Source organism: Dendrobates tinctorius, unplaced genomic scaffold (genome assembly GCF_039654945.1).
Source record: "Dendrobates tinctorius isolate UK_male_01 unplaced genomic scaffold, ASM3965494v1 ptg000114l, whole genome shotgun sequence".
Classification (NCBI taxonomy): domain Eukaryota; kingdom Metazoa; phylum Chordata; class Amphibia; order Anura; family Dendrobatidae; genus Dendrobates; species Dendrobates tinctorius.
In genome coordinates, this window is record NW_027361782.1 from 24,595,676 (window position 1) to 24,622,326 (window position 26,651).

At 45.4% G+C, this 26,651-nt stretch overlaps 1 protein-coding gene across 4 annotated transcripts in view; it reads left to right on the plus strand.

The window, feature by feature from the left end:
* Positions 1-12,089: 12,089 nt before the first annotated feature.
* Positions 12,090-26,651, plus strand: part of HDX (highly divergent homeobox) — a 65,020-nt gene continuing 50,458 nt past the window's right edge. For 2 of the 4 annotated variants that reach the window (XM_073589907.1, XM_073589910.1), the window contains exons 1-5: positions 12,090-12,227; positions 12,856-12,965; positions 16,372-16,518; positions 20,695-21,798; positions 23,336-23,389. In XM_073589907.1, coding sequence (XP_073446008.1) covers positions 12,897-12,965; positions 16,372-16,518; positions 20,695-21,798; positions 23,336-23,389 — 1,374 coding nt within the window. In that variant the 5' untranslated portion in view covers positions 12,090-12,227; positions 12,856-12,896. Of the gene's footprint in view, positions 12,228-12,588; positions 12,609-12,855; positions 12,966-13,055; positions 13,271-16,371; positions 16,519-20,694; positions 21,799-23,335; positions 23,390-26,651 lie in introns of those variants that run through there. The other 2 variants (XM_073589908.1, XM_073589909.1) reach the window with 2 other exon arrangements.

Here is a 26,651-nt window from a genome sequence, read left to right on the forward strand (position 1 = left end):
GTATATATCCAGAAGCGGTGATATCACTACAGGCTGCATATAGTATATATCCAGGAGCGGTGACATCACTATATGCCATATATAGTATATATACAGGAGCGGTAACATCACTACAGGCCGTATATAGTATATATACAGGAGCGGTAACATCACTACAGGCCGTATATAGTATATATCTAGGAACGGTGATATCACTACAGGCCGTATATAGTATATATCCAGGAGCGGTGACATCACTATATGCCATATATAGTATATATCCAGAAGCGGTGATATCACTACAGGCTGCATATAGTATATATCCAGGAGCGGTGACATCACTATATGCCATATATAGTATATATACAGGAGCGGTAACATCACTACAGGCCGTATATAGTATATATCCAGGAACGGCGATATCACTACATGCCGTATATAGTATATATCCAGAAGCGGTGATATCACTACAGGCTGCATATAGTATATATCCAGGAGCGGTGACATCACTATATGCCATACAGTCATGGCCAAAAGTATTGACACCCCTGCAATTCTGTCAGATAATACTCAGTTTCTTCCTGAAAATGATTGCAAACACAAATTCTTTGGTATTATTATCTTCATTTAGTTTGTCTTAAATGAAAAAACACAAAAAGAATTGTCCTAAAGCCAAACTGGATACAATTCCACACCAAACATAACAAAGAGGGTGGACAAAAGTATTGGCACTGTTCGAAAAATCATGTGATGCTTCTCTAATTTGTGTAATTAACAGCACCTATAACTTACCTGTGGCACCTAACAGGTGTTGGCAATAACTAAATCACACTTGCAGCCAGTTGACATGGATTAAAGTTGACTCAACCTCTGTCCTGTGTCCTTGTGTGTTCCACATTGAGCACGGAGAAAAGAAAGAAGACCAAAGAACTGTCTGAGGACTTGAGAAACCAAATTGTGAGGAAGCATGAGCAATCTCAAGGCTACAAGTCCATCTCCAAAGACCTGAATGTTCCTGTGTCTACCGTGCGCAGTGTCATCAAGAAGTTTAAAGCCCATGGCACTGTGGCTAACCTCCCTAGATGTGGCCGGAAAAGAAAAATTGAAAAGAGATTTCAACGCAAGATTGTGCGGATGTTGGATAAAGAACCTCCACTAACATCCAAACAAGTTCAAGCTGCCCTGCAGTCTGAGGGTACAACGGTGTCAACCCGTACTATCCGTCGGCATCTGAATGAAAAGGGACTGTATGGTAGGAGACCCAGGAAGACTCCACTTTTTACCCCGAGACATAAAAAAGCCAGGCTGGAGTTTGCCAAAACTTACCTGAAAAAGCCTAAAACATTTTGGAAGAATGTTCTCTGGTCAGATGAGACAAAAGTAGAGCTTTTAGAGCAAAAACATCAACATAGAGTTTACAGGAGAAAAAAGAGGCATTCAAAGAAAAGTACACGGTCCCTACAATCAAACATGGCGGAGGTTCCCTGATGTTTTGGGGTTGCTTTGCTGCCTCTGGCACTGGACTGCTTGACCGTGTGCATGGCATTATGAAGTCTGAAGACTACCAACAAATTTTGCAGCATAATTTAGGGCCCAGTGTGAGAAAGCTGGGTCTACCTCAGAGGTCATGGGTCTTCCAGCAGGACAATAACCCAAAACACACTTCAAAAAGCACTAGAAAATGGTTTGAGAGAAAGCACTGGAGACTTCTAAGGTGGCCAGCAATGAGTCCAGACCTGAATCCCATAGAACACCTGTGGAGAGATCTAAAAATGGCAGTTTGGAGAAGGCACCCTTCAAATATCAGGGACCTGGAGTGGTTTGCCAAAGAAGAATGGTCTAAAATTCCAGCAGAGCATTGTAAGAAACTCATTGATGGTTACCGGAAACGGTTGGTCGCAGTTATTTTGGCTAAAGGTTGTGCAACCAAGTATTAGGCTGAGGGTGCCAATACTTTTGTCCGGCCCATTTTTGGAGTTTTGTGTGAAATGATCAATGTTTTGCTTTTTGATTCATTCTCTTTTGTGTTTTTTCATTTAAGACAAATTAAATGAAGATAATAATACCAAAGAATTTGTGTTTGCAATCATTTTCAGGAAGAAACTGAATATTATCTGACAGAATTGCAAGGGTGTCAATACTTTTGGCCATGACTGTATATAGTATATATACAGGAGCGGTGACATCACTACAGGCCGTATATAATATATATCCAGGAACGGTGATATCACTACAGGCCGTATATAGTATATATCCAGGAGCGGTGATATCACTATATGCCATATATAGTATATATCCAGAAGCGGTGATATCACTACAGGCTGCATATAGTATATATCCAGGAGCGGTGACATCACTATATGCCATATATAGTATATATACAGGAGCGGTAACATCACTACAGGCCGTATATAGTATATATACAGGAGCGGTAACATCACTACAGGCCGTATATAGTATATATCCAGGAACGGTGATATCACTACAGGCCGTATATAGTATATATCCAGGAGCGGTGACATCACTATATGCCATATATAGTATATATCCAGAAGCGGTGATATCACTACAGGCTGCATATAGTATATATCCACGAGCGGTGACATCACTATATGCCATATATAGTATATATACAGGAGCGGTGACATCACTACAGGCCGTATATAGTATATATCCAGGAACGGTGATATCACTACAGGCCATATATAGTATATATCCAGGAGTGGTGACATCACTATATGCCATAGATTCAAGATTCAAATATATAGTATATATCCAGAAGCGGTGATATCACTACAGGCCGTATATAGTATATATACAGGAGCGGTAACATCACTACAGGCCGTATATAGTATATATCCAGGAACGGTGATATCACTACAGGCCGTATATAGTATATATCCAGGAGCGGTGACATCACTATATGCCATATATAGTATATATCCAGAAGCGGTGATATCACTACAGGCTGCATATAGAATATAACCAGGAACGGTGACATCACTACAGGCCGTATACAGTATATATCCAGGAGCGGTGACATCACTATATGCCATATATAGTATATATCCAGAAGCGGTGATATCACTACAGGCTGCATATAGTATATATCCAGGAGCGGTGACATCACTATATGCCATATATAGTATATATACAGGAGCGGTGACATCACTACAGGCCGTATATAGTATATATCCAGGAACGGCGATATCACTACATGCCGTATATAGTATATATCCAGGCGCGGTGACATCACTATATGCCATATATTGTATATATCCAGAAGCGATGATATCACTACAGGCTGCATATAGTATATATCCAGGAGCGGTGACATCACTATATGCCATATATAGTATATATACAGGAGCGGTGACATCACTACAGGCCGTATATAGTATATATCCAGGAACGGTGATATCACTACAGGCCGTATATAGTATATATCCAGGAGCGGTGACATCACTATATGCCATATACAGTGGGGAAAAAAAGTATTTAGTCAGTCAGCAATAGTGCAAGTTCCATCACTTAAAAAGATGAGAGGCGTCTGTAATTTACATCATAGGTAGACCTCAACTATGGGAGACAAACTGAGAAAAAAAAATCCAGAAAATCACATTGTCTGTTTTTTTTTTCATTTTATTTGCATATTATGGTGGAAAATAATTATTTGGTCAGAAACAAAATTTCATCTCAATACTTTGTGATATATCCTTTGTTGGCAATGACAGAGGTCAAACGTTTTCTGTAAGTCTTCACAAGGTTGCCACACACTGTTGTTGGTATGTTGGCCCATTCCTCCATGCAGATCTCCTCTAGAGCAGTGATGTTTTTGGCTTTTCGCTTGGCAACACGGACTTTCAACTCCCTCCAAAGGTTTTCGATAGGTTTGAGATCTGGAGACTGGCTAGGCCACTCCAGGACATTGAAATGCTTCTTACGAAGCCACTCCTTCGTTGCCCAGGTGGTGTGCTTTGGATCATTGTCATGTTGAAAGACCCAGCCACATTTCATCTTCAATGCCCTTGCTGATGGAAGGAGGTTTGCACTCAAAATCTCACGATACATGGCCCCATTCATTCTTTCATGTACCCGGATCAGTCGTCCTGGCCCCTTTGCAGAGAAACAGCCCCAAAGCATGATGTTTCCACCACCATGCTTTACAGTAGGTATGGTGTTTGATGGATGCAACTCAGTATTCTTTTTCCTCCAAACACGACAAGTTGTGTTTCTACCAAACAGTTCCAGTTTGGTTTCATCAGACCATAGGACATTCTCCCAAAACTCCTCTGGATCATCCAAATGCTCTCTAGCAAACTTCAGACGGGCCCGGACATGTACAGGCTTAAGCAGTGGGACACGTCTGGCACTGCAGGATCTGAGTCCATGGTGGCGTAGTGTGTTACTTATGGTAGGCCTTGTTACATTGGTCCCAGCTCTCTGCAGTTCATTCACTAGGTCCCCCCGCGTGGTTCTGGGATTTTTGCTCACCGTTCTTGTGATCATTCTGACCCCACGGGGTGGGATTTTGCGTGGAGCACCAGATCGAGGGAGATTATCAGTGGTCTTGTATGTCTTCCATTTTCTAATTATTGCTCCCACAGTTGATTTCTTCACTCCAAGCTGGTTGGCTATTGCAGATTCAGTCTTCCCAGCCTGGTGCAGGGCTACAATTTTGTTTCTGGTGTCCTTTGACAGCTCTTTGGTCTTCACCATAGTGGAGTTTGGAGTCAGACTGTTTGAGGGTGTGCACAGGTGTCTTTTTATACTGATAACAAGTTTAAACAGGTGCCATTACTACAGGTAATGAGTGGAGGAAAGAGGAGACTCTTAAAGAAGAAGTTACAGGTCTGTGAGAGCCAGAAATCTTGATTGCTTGTTTCTGACCAAATACTTATTTTCCACCATAATATGCAAATAAAATGAAAAAAAAACAGACAATGTGATTTTTTGGATTTTTTTTTCTCAGTTTGTCTCCCATAGTTGAGGTCTACCTATGATGTAAATTACAGACGCCTCTCATCTTTTTAAGTGGTGGAACTTGCACTATTGCTGACTGACTAAATACTTTTTTTCCCCACTGTATAGTATATATCCAGAAGCGGTGATATCACTACAGGCTGCATATAGTATATATCCAGGAGCGGTGACATCACTACAGGCCGTATATAGTATATATACAGGAGCGGTAACATCACTACAGGCCGTATATAGTATATATCAAGGAACGGTGATATCACTACAGGCCGTATATAGTATATATCCAGGAGCGGTGACATCACTATATGCCATATATAGTATATAGCCAGAAGCGGTGATATCACTACAGGCTGCATATAGTATATATACAGGAGCGGTGACATCACTATATGCCATATATAGTATATATACAGGAGCGGTAACATCACTACAGGCCGTATATAGTATATATTCAGGAACGGTGATATCACTACAGGCTGCATATAGTATATATCCAGGAGCGGTGACATCACTATATGCCATATATAGTATATATACAGGAGCGGTGACATCACTACAGGCCGTATATAGTATATATCCAGGAGAGGTGACATCACTACAGGCAGCATATAGTATATACCCAAGAGCGGTGACATCACTACAGGCCGTATATAGTATATATTCAGGAGAGGTGACATCACTACAGGCCGTATATAGTATATATTCAGGAGAGGTGACATCACTACAGGCAGCATATAGTATACACCCAAGAGCGGTGATATCACTACAGGCCGTATATAGTATATATCCAGGAGAGGTGACATCACTACAGGCTGCATATAGTATATATTCAGGAGCGGTGATATCACTACAGGTAGTATATAGTACAGTCATATGTAAAAGTTTGGGCACCCCTATTAATATTAACCTTTTTTCTTTATAACAATTTTGGTTTTTGCAACAGGTATTTCAGTTTCATATATCTAATAACTGATGGACTCAGTTATATTTCTGGATTCAAATGAGGTTTATTGTACTAACAGAAAATGTGCAATCTGCATTTAAACAAAATTTGACCGGTGCAAAAGTATGGGCACCCTTATAATTTTCTTGATTTGAACACTCCTAACTACTTTTTACTGACTTCCTGAAGCACTAAATTGGTTTTGTAACCTCATTGAGCTTTGAACTTCATAGCCAGGTGTATCAAATCATGAGAAAAGGTATTTAAAGTGGCCACTTGCAAGTAGTTCTCCTATTTGATTCTCCTATGAAGAGTGGCATCATGGGCTCCTCAAAACAACTCTCAAATGATCTGAAAACAAAGATTATTCAACATAGCTTTTCAGGGGAAGGATACAAAAAGTTGTCTCAGAGATTTAACCTGTCAGTTTCCACTGTGAGGAACATAGTAAGGAAATGGAAGAACACAGGTACAGTTCTTGTTAAGCCCAGAAGTGGCAGGCCAAGAAAAATATCAGAAAGGCAGAGAAGAAGAATGGTGAGAACAGTCAAGGGCAATCCACAGACCACCTCCAAAGACCTGCAGCATCATCTTGCTGCAGATGGTGTCACTGTGCATCGGTCAACAATACAGCGCACTTTGCACAAGGAGAAGCTGTATGGGAGAGTGATGCGAAAGAAGCCGTTTCTGCAAGCACGCCACAAACAGAGTCGCCTGAGGTATGCAAAAGCACATTTGGACAAGCCAGTTACATTTTGGAAGAAGGTCCTGTGAACTGATGAAACAAAGATTGAGTTGTTTGGTCATACAAAAAGGTGTTATGCATGCGCTGTATTGTTGACCGATGCACAGTGACACCATCTGCAGTAAGATGATGCTGCAGGTCTTTGGAGGTGGTCTGTGGATTGTCCTTGACTGTTCTCACCATTCTTCTTCTCTGCCTTTCTGATATTTTTCTTGGCCTGCCACTTCTGGTCTTAACAAGAACTGTACCTGTGTTCTTCCATTTCCTTACTATGTTCCTCACAGTGGAAACTGACTGGTTAAATCTCTGAGACAACTTTTTGTATCCTTCCCCTGAAAAGCTATGTTGAATAATCTTTGTTTTCAGATCATTTGAGAGTTGTTTTGAGGAGCCCATGATGCCACTCTTCATAGGAGAATCAAATAGGAGAACTACTTGCAAGTGGCCACCTTAAATACCTTTTCTCAAGATTTGATACACCTGGCTATGAAGTTCAAAGCTCAATGAGGTTACAAAACCAATTTAGTGCTTCAGGAAGTCAGTAAAAAGTAGTTAGGAGTGTTCAAATCAAGAAAATGATAAGGGTGCCCATACTTTTGCACCGGTCAAATTTTGTTTAAATGCAGATTGCACATTTTCTGTTAGTACAATAAACCTCATTTGAATCCAGAAATATAACTGAGTCCATCAGTTATTAGATATATGAAACTGAAATACCTGTTGCAAAAACCAAAATTGTTATAAAGAAAAAAGGTTAATATTAATAGGGGTGCCCAAACTTTTACATATGACTGTATATATCCAGGAGCGGTGACATCACTACATGCCGTAAATAGTATATATCCAGGAGCGGTGACATCACTATATGCCATATATAGTATATATCCAGGAGCGGTGACATCACTATATGCCATATATAGTATATATACAGGAGCGGTGACATCACTACAGGCTGCATATAGTATATAACCAGGAGCGGTGACATCACTACAGGCTGCATATAGTATATATCCAGTAGCGGTGACATCACTATATGCCATATATAGTATATATCCAGGAGCGGTGACATCACTACAGGCCGTATATAGTATATATACAGGAGCGGTGCCATCACTACAGGCTGCATATAGTATATATCCAGGAGCAGTGACATCACTATATGCCATATATAGTATATATCTAGGAGCGGTGACATCACTACAGGCCGTATATAGTATATATACAGGAGCGGTGACATCACTACAGGCTGCGTATAGTATATATCCAGGAGCGGTGACATCACTATATGCCATATATAGTATATATCCAGGAGCGGTGACAACACTACAGGCCGTATATAGTATATATACAGGAGCGGTGCCATCACTACAGGCTGCATATAGTATATATCCAGGAGCGGTGACATCACTACAGGCAGCACATAGTATATACCCAAGAGCGGTGACATCACTACAGGCCGTATATAGTATATATCCAGGAGAGGTGACATCACTACAGGCTGCATATAGTATATATTCAGGAGCGGTGATATCACTACAGGTAGTATATAGTATATATACAGGAGCGGTGACATCACTACATGCCGTATATAGTATATATCTAGGAGCGGTGACATCACTATATGCCATATATAGTATATATCCAGGAGCGGTGACATCACTATATGCCATATATAGTATATATACAGGAGCGGTGACATCACTACAGGCTGCATATAGTATATATCCAGGAGCGGTGACATCACTATATGCCATATATAGTATATATCCAGGAGCGGTGACATCACTACAGGCCGTATATAGTATATATACAGGAGCGGTGCCATCACTACAGGCTGCATATAGTATATATCCAGGAGCGGTGACATCACTATATGCCATATATAGTATATATCCAGGAGCGGTGACATCACTACAGGCTGCATGTTATAATATAATGCTAGGAGCGTCACTGTCCAAAGCCTTTATAGACTGCACAAGCGCAACGCGCCTGCGCTGTCTGGACACCACAGAGATACACATCCAAGAATGATTGTGGCCCAGGAGAAAGTGGTATGCATATGCAAAACAACTTACCTATCCGGTATTGCCGCGGGGTCTCTTCAGGCTGGAGGCCGGAACATGACTCCTCCATCGGAAATGGCGCATGCGTATAGCGCACTTCAGGCGCCGTTTTGTTGGTGGACGGAAATTATTGAAATAAGGCCGTGATGTCAGGAGAGGGAGCGTTATGGCGCCGGAATCGGAGCATGCGCAGTCCGCGCTTTCCGGCGCCATTTTTATTGATACGTCAGGGGAGCAATCCAGCCACTTTCTACTGAATATATATATAGAAAATACGTCAGCGAAGCAATCCAACCACTTTTAACTGAATATAGGGGGCGCAGGATGGGAGCAGCACATGACAGGATGGGGGAGCAGGATGGGAGCAGCATATGACAGGATGGGGGCGCAGGATGGGAGCAGCACATGACAGGATGGGGGCGCAGGATGGGAGCAGCATATGACAGGATGGGGGCGCAGGATGGGAGCAGCACATGACAGGATGGGGGCGCAGGATGGGAGCAGCACATGACAGGATGGGGATGCAGGATGAGAGCACCACATGGCAGGATGGGGGCGCAATGTGAGAGCACCACATGACAGGATTGGGGCGCGGAATTGGAGTAGCACATACCAGGATGGGGGCAGTACATACCAGAATGGGGGGGCAGGATGGGAGCACCACATGACAAGATGGAGGCACACAAAACATTCTGAGGGTGCAGGATGGGGGCTGCAAATGACAGGAAGGGGGCGCAGGATGGGAGCAGCATATGACAGGATGGGGGGCAGGATGGGAGCACCACATGACAGGATTGGGGCGCAGGATGGGAGCAGCACATGACAGGATGGGGGCGCAGGATGGGAGCACCACATGACAGGATGGGGGCGCAGGATAGGAGCACCACATGACAGGATTGGGGCGCGGGATAGGAACACATGACAGGATGAGGGCACAGGAAGAGAGTAGCATATGACAAGATGGAGGCAAACAAAATAGGCTGAGGGTGCAGGATGGGGGGATGCACATGACAGGAAGGGGACGCAGGATGGGAGCAGCATATGACAAGAGTAGGGCGCAGGATGGAAGCAGCACATACCAGGATGAAGACCAATATAAATGCTCTCCACCCAGGCGTAGAACGGGTTCAGTAGCTAGTATAGTATATATCCAGGAGCGGTGACATCACTACAGGCCGTATATAGTGTATATCCAGGAGCGGTGACATCACTACAGGCCGTATATAGTGTATATCCAGGAGCGGTGACATCACTACAGGCCGTATATAGTGTATATCCAGGAGAGATGACATCACTACAGGCCAGATATAGTATATATCCAGGAGCGGTGACATCACTACAGGCCGTATATAGTGTATATCCAGGAGCGGTGACATCACTACAGGCCGTATATAGTGTATATCCAGGAGAGATGACATCACTACAGGCCAGATATAGTATATATCTAGGAGCGGTGACATCACTACAGGCCATATATAGTGTATATCCAGGAGTGATGACATCACTACAGGCCGGATATAATATATATCCAGAAGCGGTGACATCACTACAGGCCATATATAGTATATATCCAGGAGCGGTGACATCACTACATGCGGCATATAGTATATATTCAGGAGCGGTGACATCACTACAGGTCGTATATAGTATATATTCAGGAGCGGTGACATCACTATATGCCATATATTTATATATAGTATATATCTAAGAGTGGTGACATCACTACAGGCCGCATATAGTATATATTCAGGAGCGGTCACATCACTACAGGCCGCATATAGTATATATTCAGGAGCGGTGACATCACTACAGGCCGCATATAGTATATATTCAGGAGCGGTGACATCACTACAGGTCGTATATAGTATATATAGTATATATCCAAGAGTGGTAACATCACTACAGGCCGTATATAGTATATATCCAGGGGCAGTGACATCACTACAGGCTATATATAGTATATATCCAGGAGCGGTGACATCACTATATGCCGTACATAGTATATATCCAGATGCGGTGATATCACTACAGGTCGTATATAGTATATATCCAGGGGCAGTGACATCACTACAGGCAATATATAGTATATATCCAGGAGTGGTGACATCACTACAGGCCGTATATAGTATATATCCAGGAGCGGTGACATTACTACAGGCTGCATATAGTATATATCTAGGAGCGGTGACATCACTACAGGCCGTATATAGTATGTATCCAGGAGCGGTGACATCACTACAGGCCGTATACATATATATGTATAGGAGAGGTGACATCACTACAGGCCGTATATAGTATATATCCAGGAGCGGTGACATTACTACAGGCTGCATATAGTATATATCTAGGAGCGGTGACATCACTACAGGCCGTATATAGTATATATCCAGCAGCGGTGATATCACTACAGGCTGCATATAGTATATATCCAGGGGCAGTGACATCACTACATGCCGTATATAGTATGTATCCAGGAGCAGTGATATCACTACAGGTCGTATATAGTATATATTCAGGAGCGGTGATATCACTACAGGTCGTATATAGTATATATCCAGGAACGGTGACATCACTACAGGCCGTATATAGTATATATCCAGCAACGGTGATATCACTACAGGTCGTATATAGTATATATCCAAGAGTTGTAACATCACTACAAGTCGTATATATCCAGGGGTGGTGACATCACTACAGGCCGGATATAGTATATATATAAATATGTATAGGAGAGGTGACATCACTACAGGCCGGATATAGTATATATATATATAGGAGAGGTGACATCACTACAGGCCGGATATAGCATATATATATAGGAGAGGTGACATCACTACAGGCCGGATATAGTATATATATAGGAGAGGTGACATCACTACAGGCCGGATATAGTATATATATATATATATAGGAGAGGTGACATCACTACAGGCCGGATATAGCATATATATATAGGAGAGGTGACATCACTACAGGCCGGATATAGTATATATATATATAGGAGAGGTGACATCACTACAGGCCGGATATAGCATATATATATAGGAGAGGTGAAATCACTACAGGCCGGATATAGTGTATATATATAGGAGGGGTGACATCACTACAGGCCGGATATAGTGTGTATATATATATATATATATATATATATATAGGAGGGGTGACATCACTACAGGCTGTGTATTACTGTATATAAAGACGGTGGTCGCTCTCAGGACAGTGCACAGTCCCCTGGATATACAATGCCCACTTGTACGCAGCCCTCGGGGGTCCAAGAGCAGGGCCGGACTTTGGGGTCTGAGGGGCTCTCCGGGGCAGGGTCGCCGTGCGGCTCTCATTAGTCACAGATCACCATCCCCCCATGTCAGCCCCTGATCTCGGCCTCTCATTGGCCGCTGTCTGCCGTGACGTCACAATCATGATGAGAATTGATGATCGGACGTGCTGATTTCATTGTCTGGAGCCGGAGCAGCGCGGACCCGGCCCAGCCTGGGGATCCCGGCGGCGGGGGGAGGTAGGTGGAGGCCGGGGAGCTCCGGGAGGTGAGCGGGCACCACAGGCCGAAGCGGGGATCGTGGGGGCTGCGGACGCGCGGATCTGGGGAACTTCAGCGGTCGCGCACGCCCCCTCCTCCACATTGTATACCAGCAGAGCTTGGTGCTCGGGGTTTCTGTAGCCCCTGCACCGCCATCTGCGCGTCCTGCGGCTTTCCAGCAGCGCAAGGGTTAATAAGAATTCATCCGTTCCCCCCCTCCCCGGCCTCAGTGTGGGGGGGAGCGGCATCACGTCTCCCCTCCCCCTGCCCGCGCATGCGCACAGCGTGCCTCCTCTGCAGCGCTGCACCTGTCTCCGGCTGCTCTGATGCAAAGTATCCGGAGCACGTGACCCGCCGCTGGTACTGCGCACGTGACCAGCGGACGTCATTACTGGGGGAGGGGCTGGACGGATGTGACGTCACGTGCCGGCTATTTACATATCTGCATTGGTGACGTCATGTGCACGTTGCAGTGTGTAGAGTAGTGACGTCATGAATATAAAACCCTGCAGTGACCCCTCTGGCTCCTCTTCTGTTTCTGACTTTTCTTTTCCTTCCATATCTATAACTTAATTAACTGAAGTTTCTTTTTGTTCTTCTTTATCAGTGCGGCCGAAGTTCCCCGAGGAGATCTGAGCCGAGCGTAGGATGGAGGGAGCTGTGGCCCCGAACGTTGGGGAAGTCACCTCCACCGGCTCTCAGGGGTATCAGCCCGAGGTGGGAACTCTCCCAGTATGATTGGAAACGCTCAGACCTCCATGGAATCGATGGCTCATGTGTGCCGCTGCTGTCATGGCAGCCGCAATGTCACCGCACCTTCCCACCTGCTGCCTCCACCCTTCTCCGGCTCTATGAAGCCTCAGCTGTCAATCAAAGAAGAGGGGGGGAAGCCAGCAGGGGGCAGGTGTCCAGAAGTGATCGGCCGCCATGATGCAGCGGGCGATCAGTCTGTGCTGAGAGACCCCTCAATGGCCGACTGATCTGCAATACAGACGAGAATAGGACAAGATCGCAAACTGATGGTGCGTGATTGGTCCGGGAAGAAAACGGACGGCGCACAGACGACTCATACGGATGTGTGAATGGAGCCTTACACTGTAGAAACTGATTGGGGTTTGTTTCTTACAATGGTTGCAGCCAGTTCTTCTCATTGTCAGAAAAAATCCAGCATGCCGATGGGGTAATGAACCATAACGCACGTTTGTTGGTCGGGTACGGAATGGGGATGAAATTCAGCCCTGGCATTTGAGATCAGTCGATTTTTCTGGTTCAGATCGGCCACATTGGGCGAGTTTTCGCTAATGTTTGGGCTACGTTAGACTTTCCTTCATATATGACTTTTATTGTATTTTTAGACAGGCGTTGTTAAATATGTTGCAGAAGCCGATGGGAAAATGTCTTTAAAAACAAAATCCTCCATTTTGTTGAATTTACCCTGGATGTTTTTTTAGTATTGTGTTTTATGATTTTTTTTTTTTTAATTGCACAGACATTTACTGCAGTCACCAAAACACCACGAACCGTGCATCCGGAATCTGCCGGCGTTATTGATTAGATTTTTTTGTTGCGTTTTTAGATGCACTGGACATGACTTTTTTGGCAGCACATTGGGGTCGGGGCATTTTATCTTTGCATTGTCTCATAGGCTTCTTCTCTATAGAACTTGTAAAGAACGTATGTACAGTTAGGTCCATATATATTTGGACAGAGACAACATTTTTCTAATTTTGGTTCTAGACATTACCACAATGAATTTTAAACAAAACAATTCAGATGCAGTTGAAGTTCAGACTTTCAGCTTTCATTTGAGGGTATCCACATTAATATTGGATGAAGGGTTTAGGAGTTTCAGCTCCTTAACATGTGCCACCCTGTTTTTAAAGGGACTAAAAGTAATTGGACAGATTAAATAATTGTAAATAAAATGTTCATTTCTAGTACTTGGTTGAAAACCCTTTGTTGGCAATGACTGCCTGAAGTCTTGAACTCATGGACATCACCAGACGCTGTGTTTCCTCCTTTTTGATGCTCTGCCAGGCCTTCACTGCGGTGGTTTTCAGCTGCTGTTTGTTTGTGGCCCTTTCTGTCTGAAGTTTAGTCTTTAACAAGTGAAATGCATGCTCAATTGGGTTGAGATCAGGTGACTGACTTGGCCATTCTAGAATATTCCACTTCTTTGCTTTAATAAACTCCTGGGTTGCTTTGGCTTTATGTTTTGGATCATTGTCCATCTGTAGTATGAAATGACGACCAATCAGTTTGGCTGCATTTGGCTGGATCTGAGCACACAGTATGGCTCTGAATACCTCAGAATTCATTCGGCTTCTTCTGTCCTGTGTCACATCATCAATAAACACTAGTGACCCAGTGCCACTGGCAGCCATGCATGCCCAAGCCATCACACTGCCTCCGCCGTGTTTTACAGATGATGTGGTATGCTTTGGATCATGAGCTGTACCACGCCTTCGCCATACTTTTCTCTTTCCATCATTCTGGTAGAGGTTGATCTTGGTTTCATCTGTCCAAAGAATGTTCTTCCAGAACTGTGCTGGCTTTTTTAGTTGTTTTTTAGCAAAGTCCAGTCTAGCCTTTTGATCCTTGATGCTTATGAGTGGCTTGCAGCGTGCAGTGAACCCTCTGTATTTACTTTCATGCAGTCTTCTCTTTATGGTAGATTTGGATATTGATACGCCTACCTCCTGGAGAGTGTTGTTCACTTGGTTGGCTGTTGTGAAGGGTTTCTCTTCACCATGGAGATTATTCTGCGATCATCCACCACTGTTGTCTTCCGTGGGTGCCCAGGTCTTTTTGCATTGATGAGTTCACCAGCGCTTTCTTTCTTTCTCAGGATGTACCAAACTGTAGATTTTGCCACTCCTAATGTTGTAGCAATTTCTCGGATGGGTTTTTTTGTTTTTGCAGCTTAAGGATGGCTTGTTTCACCTGCATGGAGAGCTCCTTTGACCGCATGTTTCCTTCACAGCAAAAAACCTTCCAAATGCAAGCACCACACATCACATCATCTCCAGGCCTTTTATCTGCTTAATTGCGAATGACATAACGAAGGGATTGCCCACACCTGTCCATGAAATAGCCTTGGAGTCAATTGTACAATTACTTTTGGTCCCTTTAAAAACAGGGTGGCACATGTTAAGGAGCTGAAACTCCTAAACCCTTCATCCAATTTTATTGTGGATACCCTCAAATGAAAGCTGAAAGTCTGAACTTCAACTGCATCTGAATTGTTTTGTTTAAAATTCATTGTGGTAATGTCTAGAACCAAAATTAGACAAATGTTGTCTCTGTCCAAATATATATGGACCTAACAGTATAAAAAAATTCCATCTCCCCCCTCCTCCCAGGAAAAAGAAATCGGATAGCAAACTAGGTGAGGACGCAGAGCATAGTTCTATAGAGCGTTTTAATATGAAGCTTATGTTCATGCACTGCTGTCGGGTCCTGTTACCACTTGTTCTGTTTTTAACATGGATCAATGAAGACGAAAATTCAGTTTTAAGGAGCTGGAACGCTTTCCTTTTCTACATAGTGCCCTTTTATTGCCACAAAATGACTTGTCAAAAAAACGCAGCCTTTTGGTGCAACTTTTGTCTATTTGTGGCCGCGTGACAGATGGCCAGATCGCAGCGGCTCCGTCAGGGCTTCTCTTCTTCGGCAGTGTCCGTCTTCTTGTGGTGCGCACATAAATGTGATGGACTGCGTTTCTGTGCCTCTACAAAACAGACATTATAAAAAATGAGGTTATACAGAGCAGAAAGTGACTCCATCTGCTTCACTAAAGTCCATGGCCCCATTGGCAGATCCACCCAAATCCCATTTTTCATGTCTTCAGATAGAAGTCCTGAAGGAGCCATTGACATGGCCAGAATGTAATGTGAATTTGGCCCAAGAATCGCCGCATTATTGAAGTGCACGCGGCTGAGCTGCAATTCCACATATAACCTATGACCCAGGGTGGCGCTATTTTTTGCTATGTTTTTCTAGTTCTGTACAACTTTTTTAAATGATTGGACTTTGCTGTGTGATGTACAGCTGCAGGTTTGGGGGGGGGCAATTGTCCGCTGCAGTTTTGCTGGTCCATTAGTTTCCTGTATTCCTGTTACAGATGAACCTGCGCTCCGTGTTCAGTGCGGAGCAGCAGAGGATACTGCAGCAATATTATGAAAAGGGTATGACGAACCAGAGCAAGAGCTGCTTCCAGCTGATATTACAGTGTGCACAGGAGACAAAGCTGGACTTCAGTGTGGTCAGGGTAAGTGGCTGGAGAGGGGGCAAGGTGGGCGGAACAATCCCACCCTAAATATCCAGTACATCCAAATCAAAGTGCTCTGCTGTCAATGAATGGAAATATTTGTTTGCATCCAGAGTTAGCACATCCAGATCTAGTGCTTATCACAGATGAGAGCTTGTTTCAATTGTATCCATTCTAGACAATCTCTTGTGAGGGAAACCTCTTCTGACCTGATGCTGTGTTACATTCTACATTCAGTGATACATAGTATCATTCTGGAGTGCAGAATATTGTGAAGACTGCTGCAACTGTAACAAATCCGCTGCAGGTGAATATTGGGTCATATTGACACTGGTTGTCTCCTATATGGTCTGTTCCCCGCCCTTAGTTCTTACGCTTTCCTCTGCTGTAGATATGTTAGTGGCTGGAGACACGTACATGTGGCACCCCAGAGCCGGGACTCACTCCACCTCCTATTTATGGCCAGGGAGAATCTTGTGCCATTGTTTGGTTTATTTCTTGTGTATGTGAAGTTATTCAATAAGTGAATATTGTGACCAATTATTTATTTAAGCTTTCAGTTCAGACTCTGTGTAAATAGATCCCATTACTGAGCTAGATCCCTTTACTGAGCGTACAGCCCACAATATACTCCATAGCAGTATGGCTTCAGAGCTGTAATATCCCAGCATTCCTCACGTCATCATTAAGGCATGGAGCATGCGGAAATTATTTGCATTTTAGCAAGTGCACTTTACATTATAGGAGCTCAGCAAAACTCATAGGAGAGTGCATGGTTGCAAGCTTACTGACTGATTCCAATACTACCAGCAGAATAGTGAGTGCAGCTCTGGGGTATAATATAGGATGTCACTCAGAATCAGTAATGTAATGTATGTACACAGTGACTGCACCAGCAGAATAGTGAGTGCAGCTCTGGGGTATAACACAGGATGTAACTCAGGATCAGTAATGTATGTACACAGTGACTGCACCAGCAGAATAGTGAGTGCAGCTCTGGGGTATAATACAGGATGTAACTCAGGATCAGTAATGTAATGTATGTACACAGTGACTGCACCAGCAGAATAGTGAGTGCAGCTCTGGGGTATAATACAGGATGTAACTCAGGATCAGTAATGTAATGTATGTACACAGTGACTGCACCAGCAGAATAGTGAGTGCAGCTCTGGAGTATAATACAGGATGTAACTCAGGATCAGTAATGTATGTATACAGTGACTGCACCAGCAGAATAGTGAGTGCAGCTCTAGAGTGTAATACAGGATGTAACTCAGGATCAGTAATGTTATGTTTGTACACAGTGACTGCACCAGCAGAATAGTGAGTGCAGCTCTGGGGTATAACACAGGATGTGACTCAGGATCAGTATGAGATCAGTAATGTAATATATGTACACAGTGACTGCACCAGCAGAATAGTGAGTGCAGCTCTGGAGTATAATGCAGGATGTAACTCAGGATCAGTAATGTAATGTATGTACACAGTGACTGCACCAGCAGAATAGTGAGTGCAGCTCTGGAGTATAATACAGGCTGTAACTCAGAATCAGTAATGTAATATATGTACACAGTGACAGCACCAGCAGAATAGCGAGTGCAGCTCTGGAGTATAATACAGGATGTAACTCAGAATCAGTAATGTATGTACACAGTGACTGCACCAGCAGAATAGTGAGTGCAGCTCTGGAGTATAATACAGGAGGTAACTCAGGATCAGTAATGTATGTACAGTCATGACCAAACGTTTTGAGAATGACACAAATATTATATTTTCACATGATCTGCTGGCCTCTGGTTTTTATGTGTGTTTGTCAGATGTTTTTATCACATACAGAAATATAATTGCAATCATATTATGAGTAGCAAAAGGTTATATTGACAGTTAGAATGAGTTAATGCAGCAAGTCAATATTTGCAGTGTTGACCCTTCTTCTTCAGGACCTCAGCAATTCTCCCTGGCATGCTCTCAATCAACTTCTGGATCAAATCCTGACTGATAGCAGTCCATTCTTACAAAATCAATGCTTTTATTTTGTCTGAATTTGAAGGTTTTTGTTTGTCCACCCGTCTCTTGATGATTGACCACAAGTTCTCAATGGGATTAAGATCTGGGGAGTTTCCAGGCCATGGTCCCAAAATTTCTATGTTTTGTTCCCTGAGCCATTTAGTTATCACCTTTGCTTTATGGCAAGGTGCTCCATCATGTTGAAAAAGGCATTGTTGATCGCCAAACTGCTCTTGGACGGTTGGGAGAAGTTGCTCTTGGAGGACATTCTGGTACCATTCTTTATTCATGGCTGTGTTTTTAGGCAAGACTGAGAGAGAGCCCATTCCGTTGGCTGAGAAGCAACCCCACACATGAATGGTTTCAGGATGCTTGACAGTTGGCATGAGACAAGACTGGTGGTAGCGCTCACCCAGTCTTCTCCGAATAAGCCGTTTTCCAGATGTCCCAAACAATCGAAAAGGGGATTCATCAGAGAAAATTACTTTACCCCAGTCCTCAGCAGTCCACTCCCTGTACCTCTTGCAGAATATCAATTTGTCCATGATGTTTTTTCTGGAGAGAAGTGGCTTCTTTGCTGCCCTCCTTGAGACCAGGCCTTGCTCCAAAAGTCTCCGCCTCACAGATGCACTCACACCTGCCTGCTGCCATTCCTGAGCAAGCTCTGCACTGCTGGTAGCCCGATCCGCAGCTGAAACACTTTTAATAGACGGTCCTGGCGCTTGCTGGTCTTTCTTGTGCGCCCTGGAGCCTTTTTGGCAACAAGGGAACCTCTCTCCTTGAAGTTCTTGATGATGCGATAGATTGCTGACTGAGGTGCAATCTTTCTAGCTGTGATACTCTTCCCTGTTAGGCCATTTTTGTGCAGTGCAATGATGACTGCACGTGTTTCTTTAGAGATAACCATGGTTAACAGAAGAGAAACAATGATGCCAAGCACCAGCCTCCTTTTAAAGTGTCCAGTGGTGTCATTCTTACTTAATCATGACAGATTGATCTCCAGCCCTGTCCTCATCAACATCCACACCTGTGTTAATGGAGCAATCACTGAAACGATGTTAGCTGGTCCTTTTAAGGCAGGGCTGCAATGATGTTGAAATGTGTTTTGGGGGATAAAGTTCATTTTCTAGGCAAATATTGACTTTGCAAGTAATTGCTGTTAAGCTGATCACTCTTTATAACATTCTGGAGTATATGCAAATTGCCATTAGAAAAAATGAAGCAGTAGACTTTGTAAAAATTAATATTTGTGTCATTCTCAAAACTTTTGGCCATGACTGTACATAGTGACTGCACCAGCAGAATAGTGAGTGCAGCTCTGGGGTGTAATACAGGATGTAACTCAGGATCAGTAATGTATGTATACAGTGACTGCACCAGCAGAATAGTGAATGCAGCTCTGGAGTATAATACAGGAGGTAACTCAGGATCAGTAATGTATGTACATAGTGACTGCACCAGCAGAATAGTGAGTGCAGCTCTGGGGTATAAAACAGGATGTAACTCAGGATCAGTAATGTATGTATACAGTGACTGCACCAGCAAAATAGTGAGTGCAGCTCTGGAGTATAATACAGGAGGTAACTCAGGATCAGTAATGTATGTACACAGTGACTGCACCAGCAGAATAGTGAGTGCAGCTCTGGAGTATAATACAGGATGTAACTCAGGATCAGTAATGTAATGTATATACACAGTGACTGCACCAGCAGAATAGTGAGTGCAGCTCTGGAGTATAATACAGGAGGTAACTCGGGATCAGTACAGGATCAGTAATGTAATACATGGACACAGTGACTGCACCAGCAGAATAGTGAGTGCAGCTCTGGAGTATAATACAGGATGTAACTCAGGATCAGTACAGGATCAGTAATGTAATGTATGTACACAGTGACTGCACCAGCAGAATAGTGAGTTCAGCTCTGGGGTATAATACAGGATGTAACTCAGGATCAGTAATGTATTTACATAATGACAACACTAGCAGGATAGTGAGTGCAGCTCTGGAGTATAGTACAGGGTATAACTCAGGGTCAGTACAGAATAAGTAATGTAATTGCACATTTCTACAGTGCACTGTGGCGCCATCACTAATGTCTCCATAGTTTGGTGACTATATTTTATGTCTCTCGTGTTGTCACATAACAGTCCCATTTCCTTTATTTCCAGACCTGGGTGGGCAACAAACGGAGGAAGTTAAGCAGTAAGAATTACGTGGAGACTGGAGGCCAGTTACAAGGCTCTGTGTCTAATTCACCATCACGTCCCCAAGAGGCCACTGTGAGAACTGTACCAAATATCGCCCGTAGTCAGCCGCCCCCCCGGACTTCCTCTGGAGGGGACCTCATCATGACTTGTGTGTACAGTCCAAATAGCTCTTCTAGAGCAGGGACCACTGTTCAGACCACCGCTCCGAAGGCTGATCTGAAGCCCACCCTGCAGAGGGCGCCAGTGAGAACTGAGGTTGAGTATCACAAGCTGCAGGCTCCGGTGCAGCGACCAACTCCTGTGGTCAAAGCCCCAATGCAGCCGATCTCGGAAAAGACTGTGATGTTGCCTCGTCTGCAAAATGTGGCAAATCCAACCAACTCCATGTATTCTGCCAAGAGAAACTTTGGGGGCTCTAGTCAGGTGATCGAGAGAATTGCCCCTCAAAAAACAATGACTTGGTCGGTTAAAAATGTAGTAGAGGCTCCTGGGGGGCAACGCTTGCACAAACCCGAGCAGCCAAATGTGAGCCCCATTCCTCAGTTGTCCACCGGGCAGCGGCCCAGGGACTCAGCCTGTGGTCTGAGGAACCTGGAGATCCGGGAAGTGTTTTCCTTGGCGCCTGGTGAGCATTCCTCCAGAACGCTGAGTGCAGGACTAGAGGAGAGACCCCGTCCGCCAGAGAGTAACTGCTTCTCCATAGCTATGGAGACGGGAGACGTCAATGACGAATACGCCCGCGAGGAAGAACTGGCATCCATGGGGGCTCAGAACCAGCTCTGCTCAAGGTTTAGGGAAACCAACAGTTCACCACGCGAAAAGTCAGCGCTGTCACCGGTCCCTGTACGGACAGGAGGTGCCAAAATCCACCAACCCAACACGAGAGACCCAGCCGAGAATACAATGTATCACAGCAGTGACTTCTACATGCCCCCAAATACCTCAGCACACAACACAAGCAGCACCCAATACCCCGGGCACAACGCCGCGCGGAGCAGCCAGCACCGACACTACAGCATATCCGCCCAGCCCGGAGGGATGATGCCCACCCCAAACAACTACCAGGTAAGGGGCCCAGAGCCAGCAAGCAGCGGGGCTGACAGCATGCTGCCATGGGCGCGGTGCAGTCCCTTTTGAGGTTGTGATGCGGGTTTTAGTTTGGTCTCCAGTTACTGATTATTTCTAAAAAATCCACAACACCACAGAGTATTAAAGGAGAATATTGTGCTGATGTCAGTGAGTGTTATATAACTCTGTGACCTAAGTACAAACCGCTCCGGAAATATTCTGTGCTCCTGTGATCCACCTCTATCCATTATATAACTCTGTGAGCCTTCATAATATCAGTACACTCCCCCTGAAATACTCTGTGCTGCTGGGGACTCTTCCTTCCACTATGTAACGGTCTGTCTGGTGACTCCTATAAGACCTGAAATACTCTGTGCTCCTGGGATCCACCTCTATCCATTATATAACTCAACTTCCCGAAGGATCATGTTTCCAGAAATGCTCTGTGCTGCTGTGGACCCTGCTTTGTCTGGAAGGTAACTTTCAATCTCTGCCCTCAGAATCACTGTACTTCTGCTCTGAGTCCTGCGAGCAGTAGAGAGTATTTTAGGAGAGGGGTGCACTGGTGTTGTGCTGGAAATGACGTGATGTAAGGAGTGGAATGAAAAGTGGGTGGTGGCACACTGCCAGTTACATAGTGCAAGGAGCAGGGTTCCCCAGCAGCACAGAGTATGTCAGGAAATAAATGCTAATTCTGTGTGAGGTCACAGACTGGCTGGTTATACAGCGGCACTATGCGGTCTCCAGCAGTACAGAGTATTTTCAGAGACGAGTTAGATGATCCTGTGGGAGGTCCTAGACTGAGAGCTGCACGGTGACATTTATTTTATTTATTATGCTTTTGCTTATATAGTGCCATTAATTTATTCCACAGTGCTTTACAGACATCATCGCTGTCCCCAATGGGGCTCACAATCTTTATTACCTATCAGTCTTTTGGAGTGTGGGAAGAACCCAGAGGAAACCCTTGTTAACCTGGGAGAACATACAAACTCCTTGCAGATGTTGTCCTTTTTGGGATTTGAACCCAGGATCCCAGTGCTGCAAGGCTGCAGTGCTAACCACTGAACCACCGTACAGTGCTAACCACTGAACCACCGTACAGTGATAACCACTGAGCCACCATACAGTGATAACCGCTGAGCCACCATACAGTGATAACCGCTGAGCCACCATACAGTGATAACCGCTGAGCCACCATGCAGTGCTAACCACTGAGCCACCGTACAGTGATAACCACTGAGCCACCATACAGTGATAACCGCTGAGCCACCATGCAGTGCTAACCACTGAGCCACCGTACAGTGATAACCACTGATCCACCATACAGTGATAACCGCTGAGCCACCATGCAGTGCTAACCACTGAGCCACCGTACAGTGATAACCACTGAGCCACCATGCTGCCCTGTGACATGAGGAAGGTCATCACAGGATCACAGAGTATTTTAGGAGAGGAAAATTGGTCTAATGATTGTCCTCTATGTAACATTGTCCATGTCTGGAGGTTGTAACTTGCCCCTTTCTCCCCGCAGATATCAGGAAACCTCACCGTGCCTTGGATTACAGAGTGCTCGCGGAAAAGAACAGTGAGTGAGTTTATCTCGGAGATTTCCCCAAATAATGAACAGATCAGAGCTGTGACCCTGGAGGTAGCAGGAAAGCAGAAATGGAGGGGGAAAGTCACATCACATATGGCTCTGCTCTGCAGGCGGCATGTTGTGCTTAGGCGTCCAGTGGGCATTCCTAATCCATGACCGATAACCACCTGTGTATGATAGCAAAGAGATGGCTGCCATTCACTGATGAGGACTGCCAACTGGACTCTTAAGCTCAGGATTAACATTTATTTGTATAAAATACACATTATTCTAAAGCTTTCACTATAAATACATATAATTCTGCCCATTATCCTGCTGTCTCAGGTCAGGCTGCCTTTTCATTGCTACAGGTTTCTTTTACGAAATGGAGGTTTTTGTCGACTGTTATCAGCTGAACACGACGTATCTGGACTGCTGTTTCCTGGAGTTTTGTGCCCTGTCCTCTGTGCCCGGGGTGTCTGGGCCCTTTCCCTGGCCTCTGTGCCCGGGCTGTCTGGGCCCTTTCCCTGGCCTCTGTGCCCGGGCTGTCTGGGCCCTTTCCCTGGCCTCTGTGCCCGGGCTGTCTGGGCCCTTTTCCTGGCCTCTGTGCCCGGGCCCTTTCCCTGGCCTCTGTGCCCGGGGTGTCTGGGCCCTTTTCCTGGCCTCTGTGCCCGGGTTGTCTGGGCCCTTTCCCTGGCCTCTGTGCCCGGGCTGTCTGGGCCCTTTCCCTGGCCTCTGTGCCCGGGCTGTCTGGGCCCTTTCCCTGGCCTCTGTGCCCGGGCTGTCTGGGCCCTTTTCCTGGCCTCTGTGCCCGGGCCCTTTCCCTGGCCTCTGTGCCCGGGGTGTCTGGGCCCTTTTCCTGGCCTCTGTGCCCGGGTTGTCTGGGCCCTTTTCCTGGCCTCTGTGCCCGGGCTGTCTGGGCCCTTTTCCTGGCCTCTGTGCCTAGGCTGTCTGCGCCCTTTTCCTGGTCTCTGTGCCTGGGCTGTTTGGGCCCTTTTCCTGGCCTCTGTGCCTGGGCTGTCTGGGCCCTTTTCCTGGCCTCTGTGCCCGTCCTCTCTGGGCCCTTTTCCTGGCCTCTGTGCCCGTGCTCTCTGGGCCCTTTTCATGGCCTCTGTGCCCGTGCTCTCTGGGCCCTTTTCCTGGCCTCTGTGCCCGTGCTCTCTGGGCCCTTTTCCTGGCCTCTGTGCCCGGGCTGTCTGGGCCCTTTTCCTGGCCTCTGTGCCCGGGCCCTTTCCATGGGCTCTGTGCCCGGGGTGTCTGGGCCCTTTTCCTGGCCTCTGTGCCCGGGCTGTCTGGGCCCTTTTCCTGGCCTCTGTGCCCGGGCTGTCTGGTCCCTTTTCCTGGCCTCTGTGCCTGGGCTGTCTGGGCCCTTTTCCTGGTCTCTGTGCCTGGGCTGTTTGGGCCCTTTTCCTGGCCTCTGTGCCTGGGCTGTCTGGGCCCTTTTCCTGGCCTCTGTGCCCGTGCTCTCTGGGCCCTTTTCCTGGCCTCTGTGCCCGTGCTCTCTGGGCCCTTTTCCTGGCCTCTGTGCCTGGGCTGTCTGGGCCCTTTTCCTGGCCTCTGTGCCCGTGCTCTCTGGGCCCTTTTCCTGGCCTCTGTGCCCAGGCCTTTGTCTTATAGGCCTCTGTGTGCTTCTCGCTTAGCTTCAGACTTCTATTCTCGGCTCATCATCATTTTTGTTTGTTGGCTGGTGGGACGTAAAGATGCCCCCTGAAGTGCCCACTTTCATGTCGAGTGCTGTGTACTGATGGCGCTTGTCTGATCACGGTCCTGGGGATTCTGGGACAGCTCAGTATAACATCACCTCTGCTACGGATGACTCCCTGTAGAGGAAGGAAGTCAAACTCAAATATACAGAGGGCCAAAATTAAAAGATTGGACAATGTTACAGCCAACCCTGTTATTTATATAAAAATGTCTACAATTTAGGAAGTTTTACCTTATCAAAAATAACGAAGTTTTCATATGGAAACAAACTTGAAGGGGTTGTCCCATGTAAGAACAACAAAAAGCAAATGGCCCAGTGGCCTAATATAAATATGTAATAATAACAAAGGTGCCCCCCAAACACAGTATGATATCCCCACAGTGAATTCCTCCACAGTACCATCCACATTCACGGTATGATGATCCTACTGCAACCCTCAACCATCCTGGCTAAGTATGGTGACCCCAACATACTATGATCCCCCACAAAGTATGATTCCCCACACAGCCCTCCATACAGTATAATGGCCTCACATAGTGCTCCATACAGTATAATGGCCCCATATCATATATTGCTCCATACAGTATAGTGGCCCCATATATTGCTCCATACAGTATAATGGCCCCACATAGTGCTCCATACAGTATAATGGCCCCATGTCATATATTGCTACATACAGTATAGTGGCCCCATATATTGCTCCATACAGTATAATGGCCCCACATAGTGCTCCATACAGTATAATGGCCCCATGTCATATATTGCTACATACAGTATAGTGGCCCCATATATTGCTCCATACAGTATAATGGGCACCACATAGTCCTCCATACAGTATAATGGCACCACATAGTCCTCCATACATTACAATAGGCACCGCATAGTACTCTATACGGTATAATGGCACCACATAAACCTCCATACAATGTAATGGGACCCACATAAAAAAAGAAAAAAGAAAAATAACTTGCCTCTCCTCGGTCCCGTGCTGCGTCAGGTCTCTGCAGCACATCTTCTGATCCTCTGCATTGCTCGGCACAGAGGGGCGTTGTAATGACATCATCAAGGCTGCTACGCTGAGACCTCAGAACCAGAGGGAGAATGATGACGGAGGGTGCATCAGCTGACTTTCCCTCTTCCATCACTGCTTTCACTCAACATCCAGAATGCTGATACAGTTGAAAATGCGATGCTTGGCGTGCCCACCCTGGGTCGCGGGCCAGAGTTTGTCATGTGTGCTCTACATCTTCTGCATACCCCCAAACCTGACCTCAGTCCCATAATTCCCCAGTGTGAGCGGCGTCCGGATATCTCCACATCCTGGCACCTCAGCAGGACTATGGATATCACATCAGATGTGCAGCTTCTGCCGTTCCTAGAAAGTGTCTTCCTACTCCTAGAAGTAATGACTTCCCTTGGATTTGCCCATGTCTACTGTGTTCGAAGTCGCCCTTTGTGTTGTCGGACACATGACATGACCAATATTTGCATCAGAGCTCAGGAAATGTGTGGAGGGGTATATTGGATTTATAGTTAATTAGTGTAACAATTTTACAGCAGAAGGAA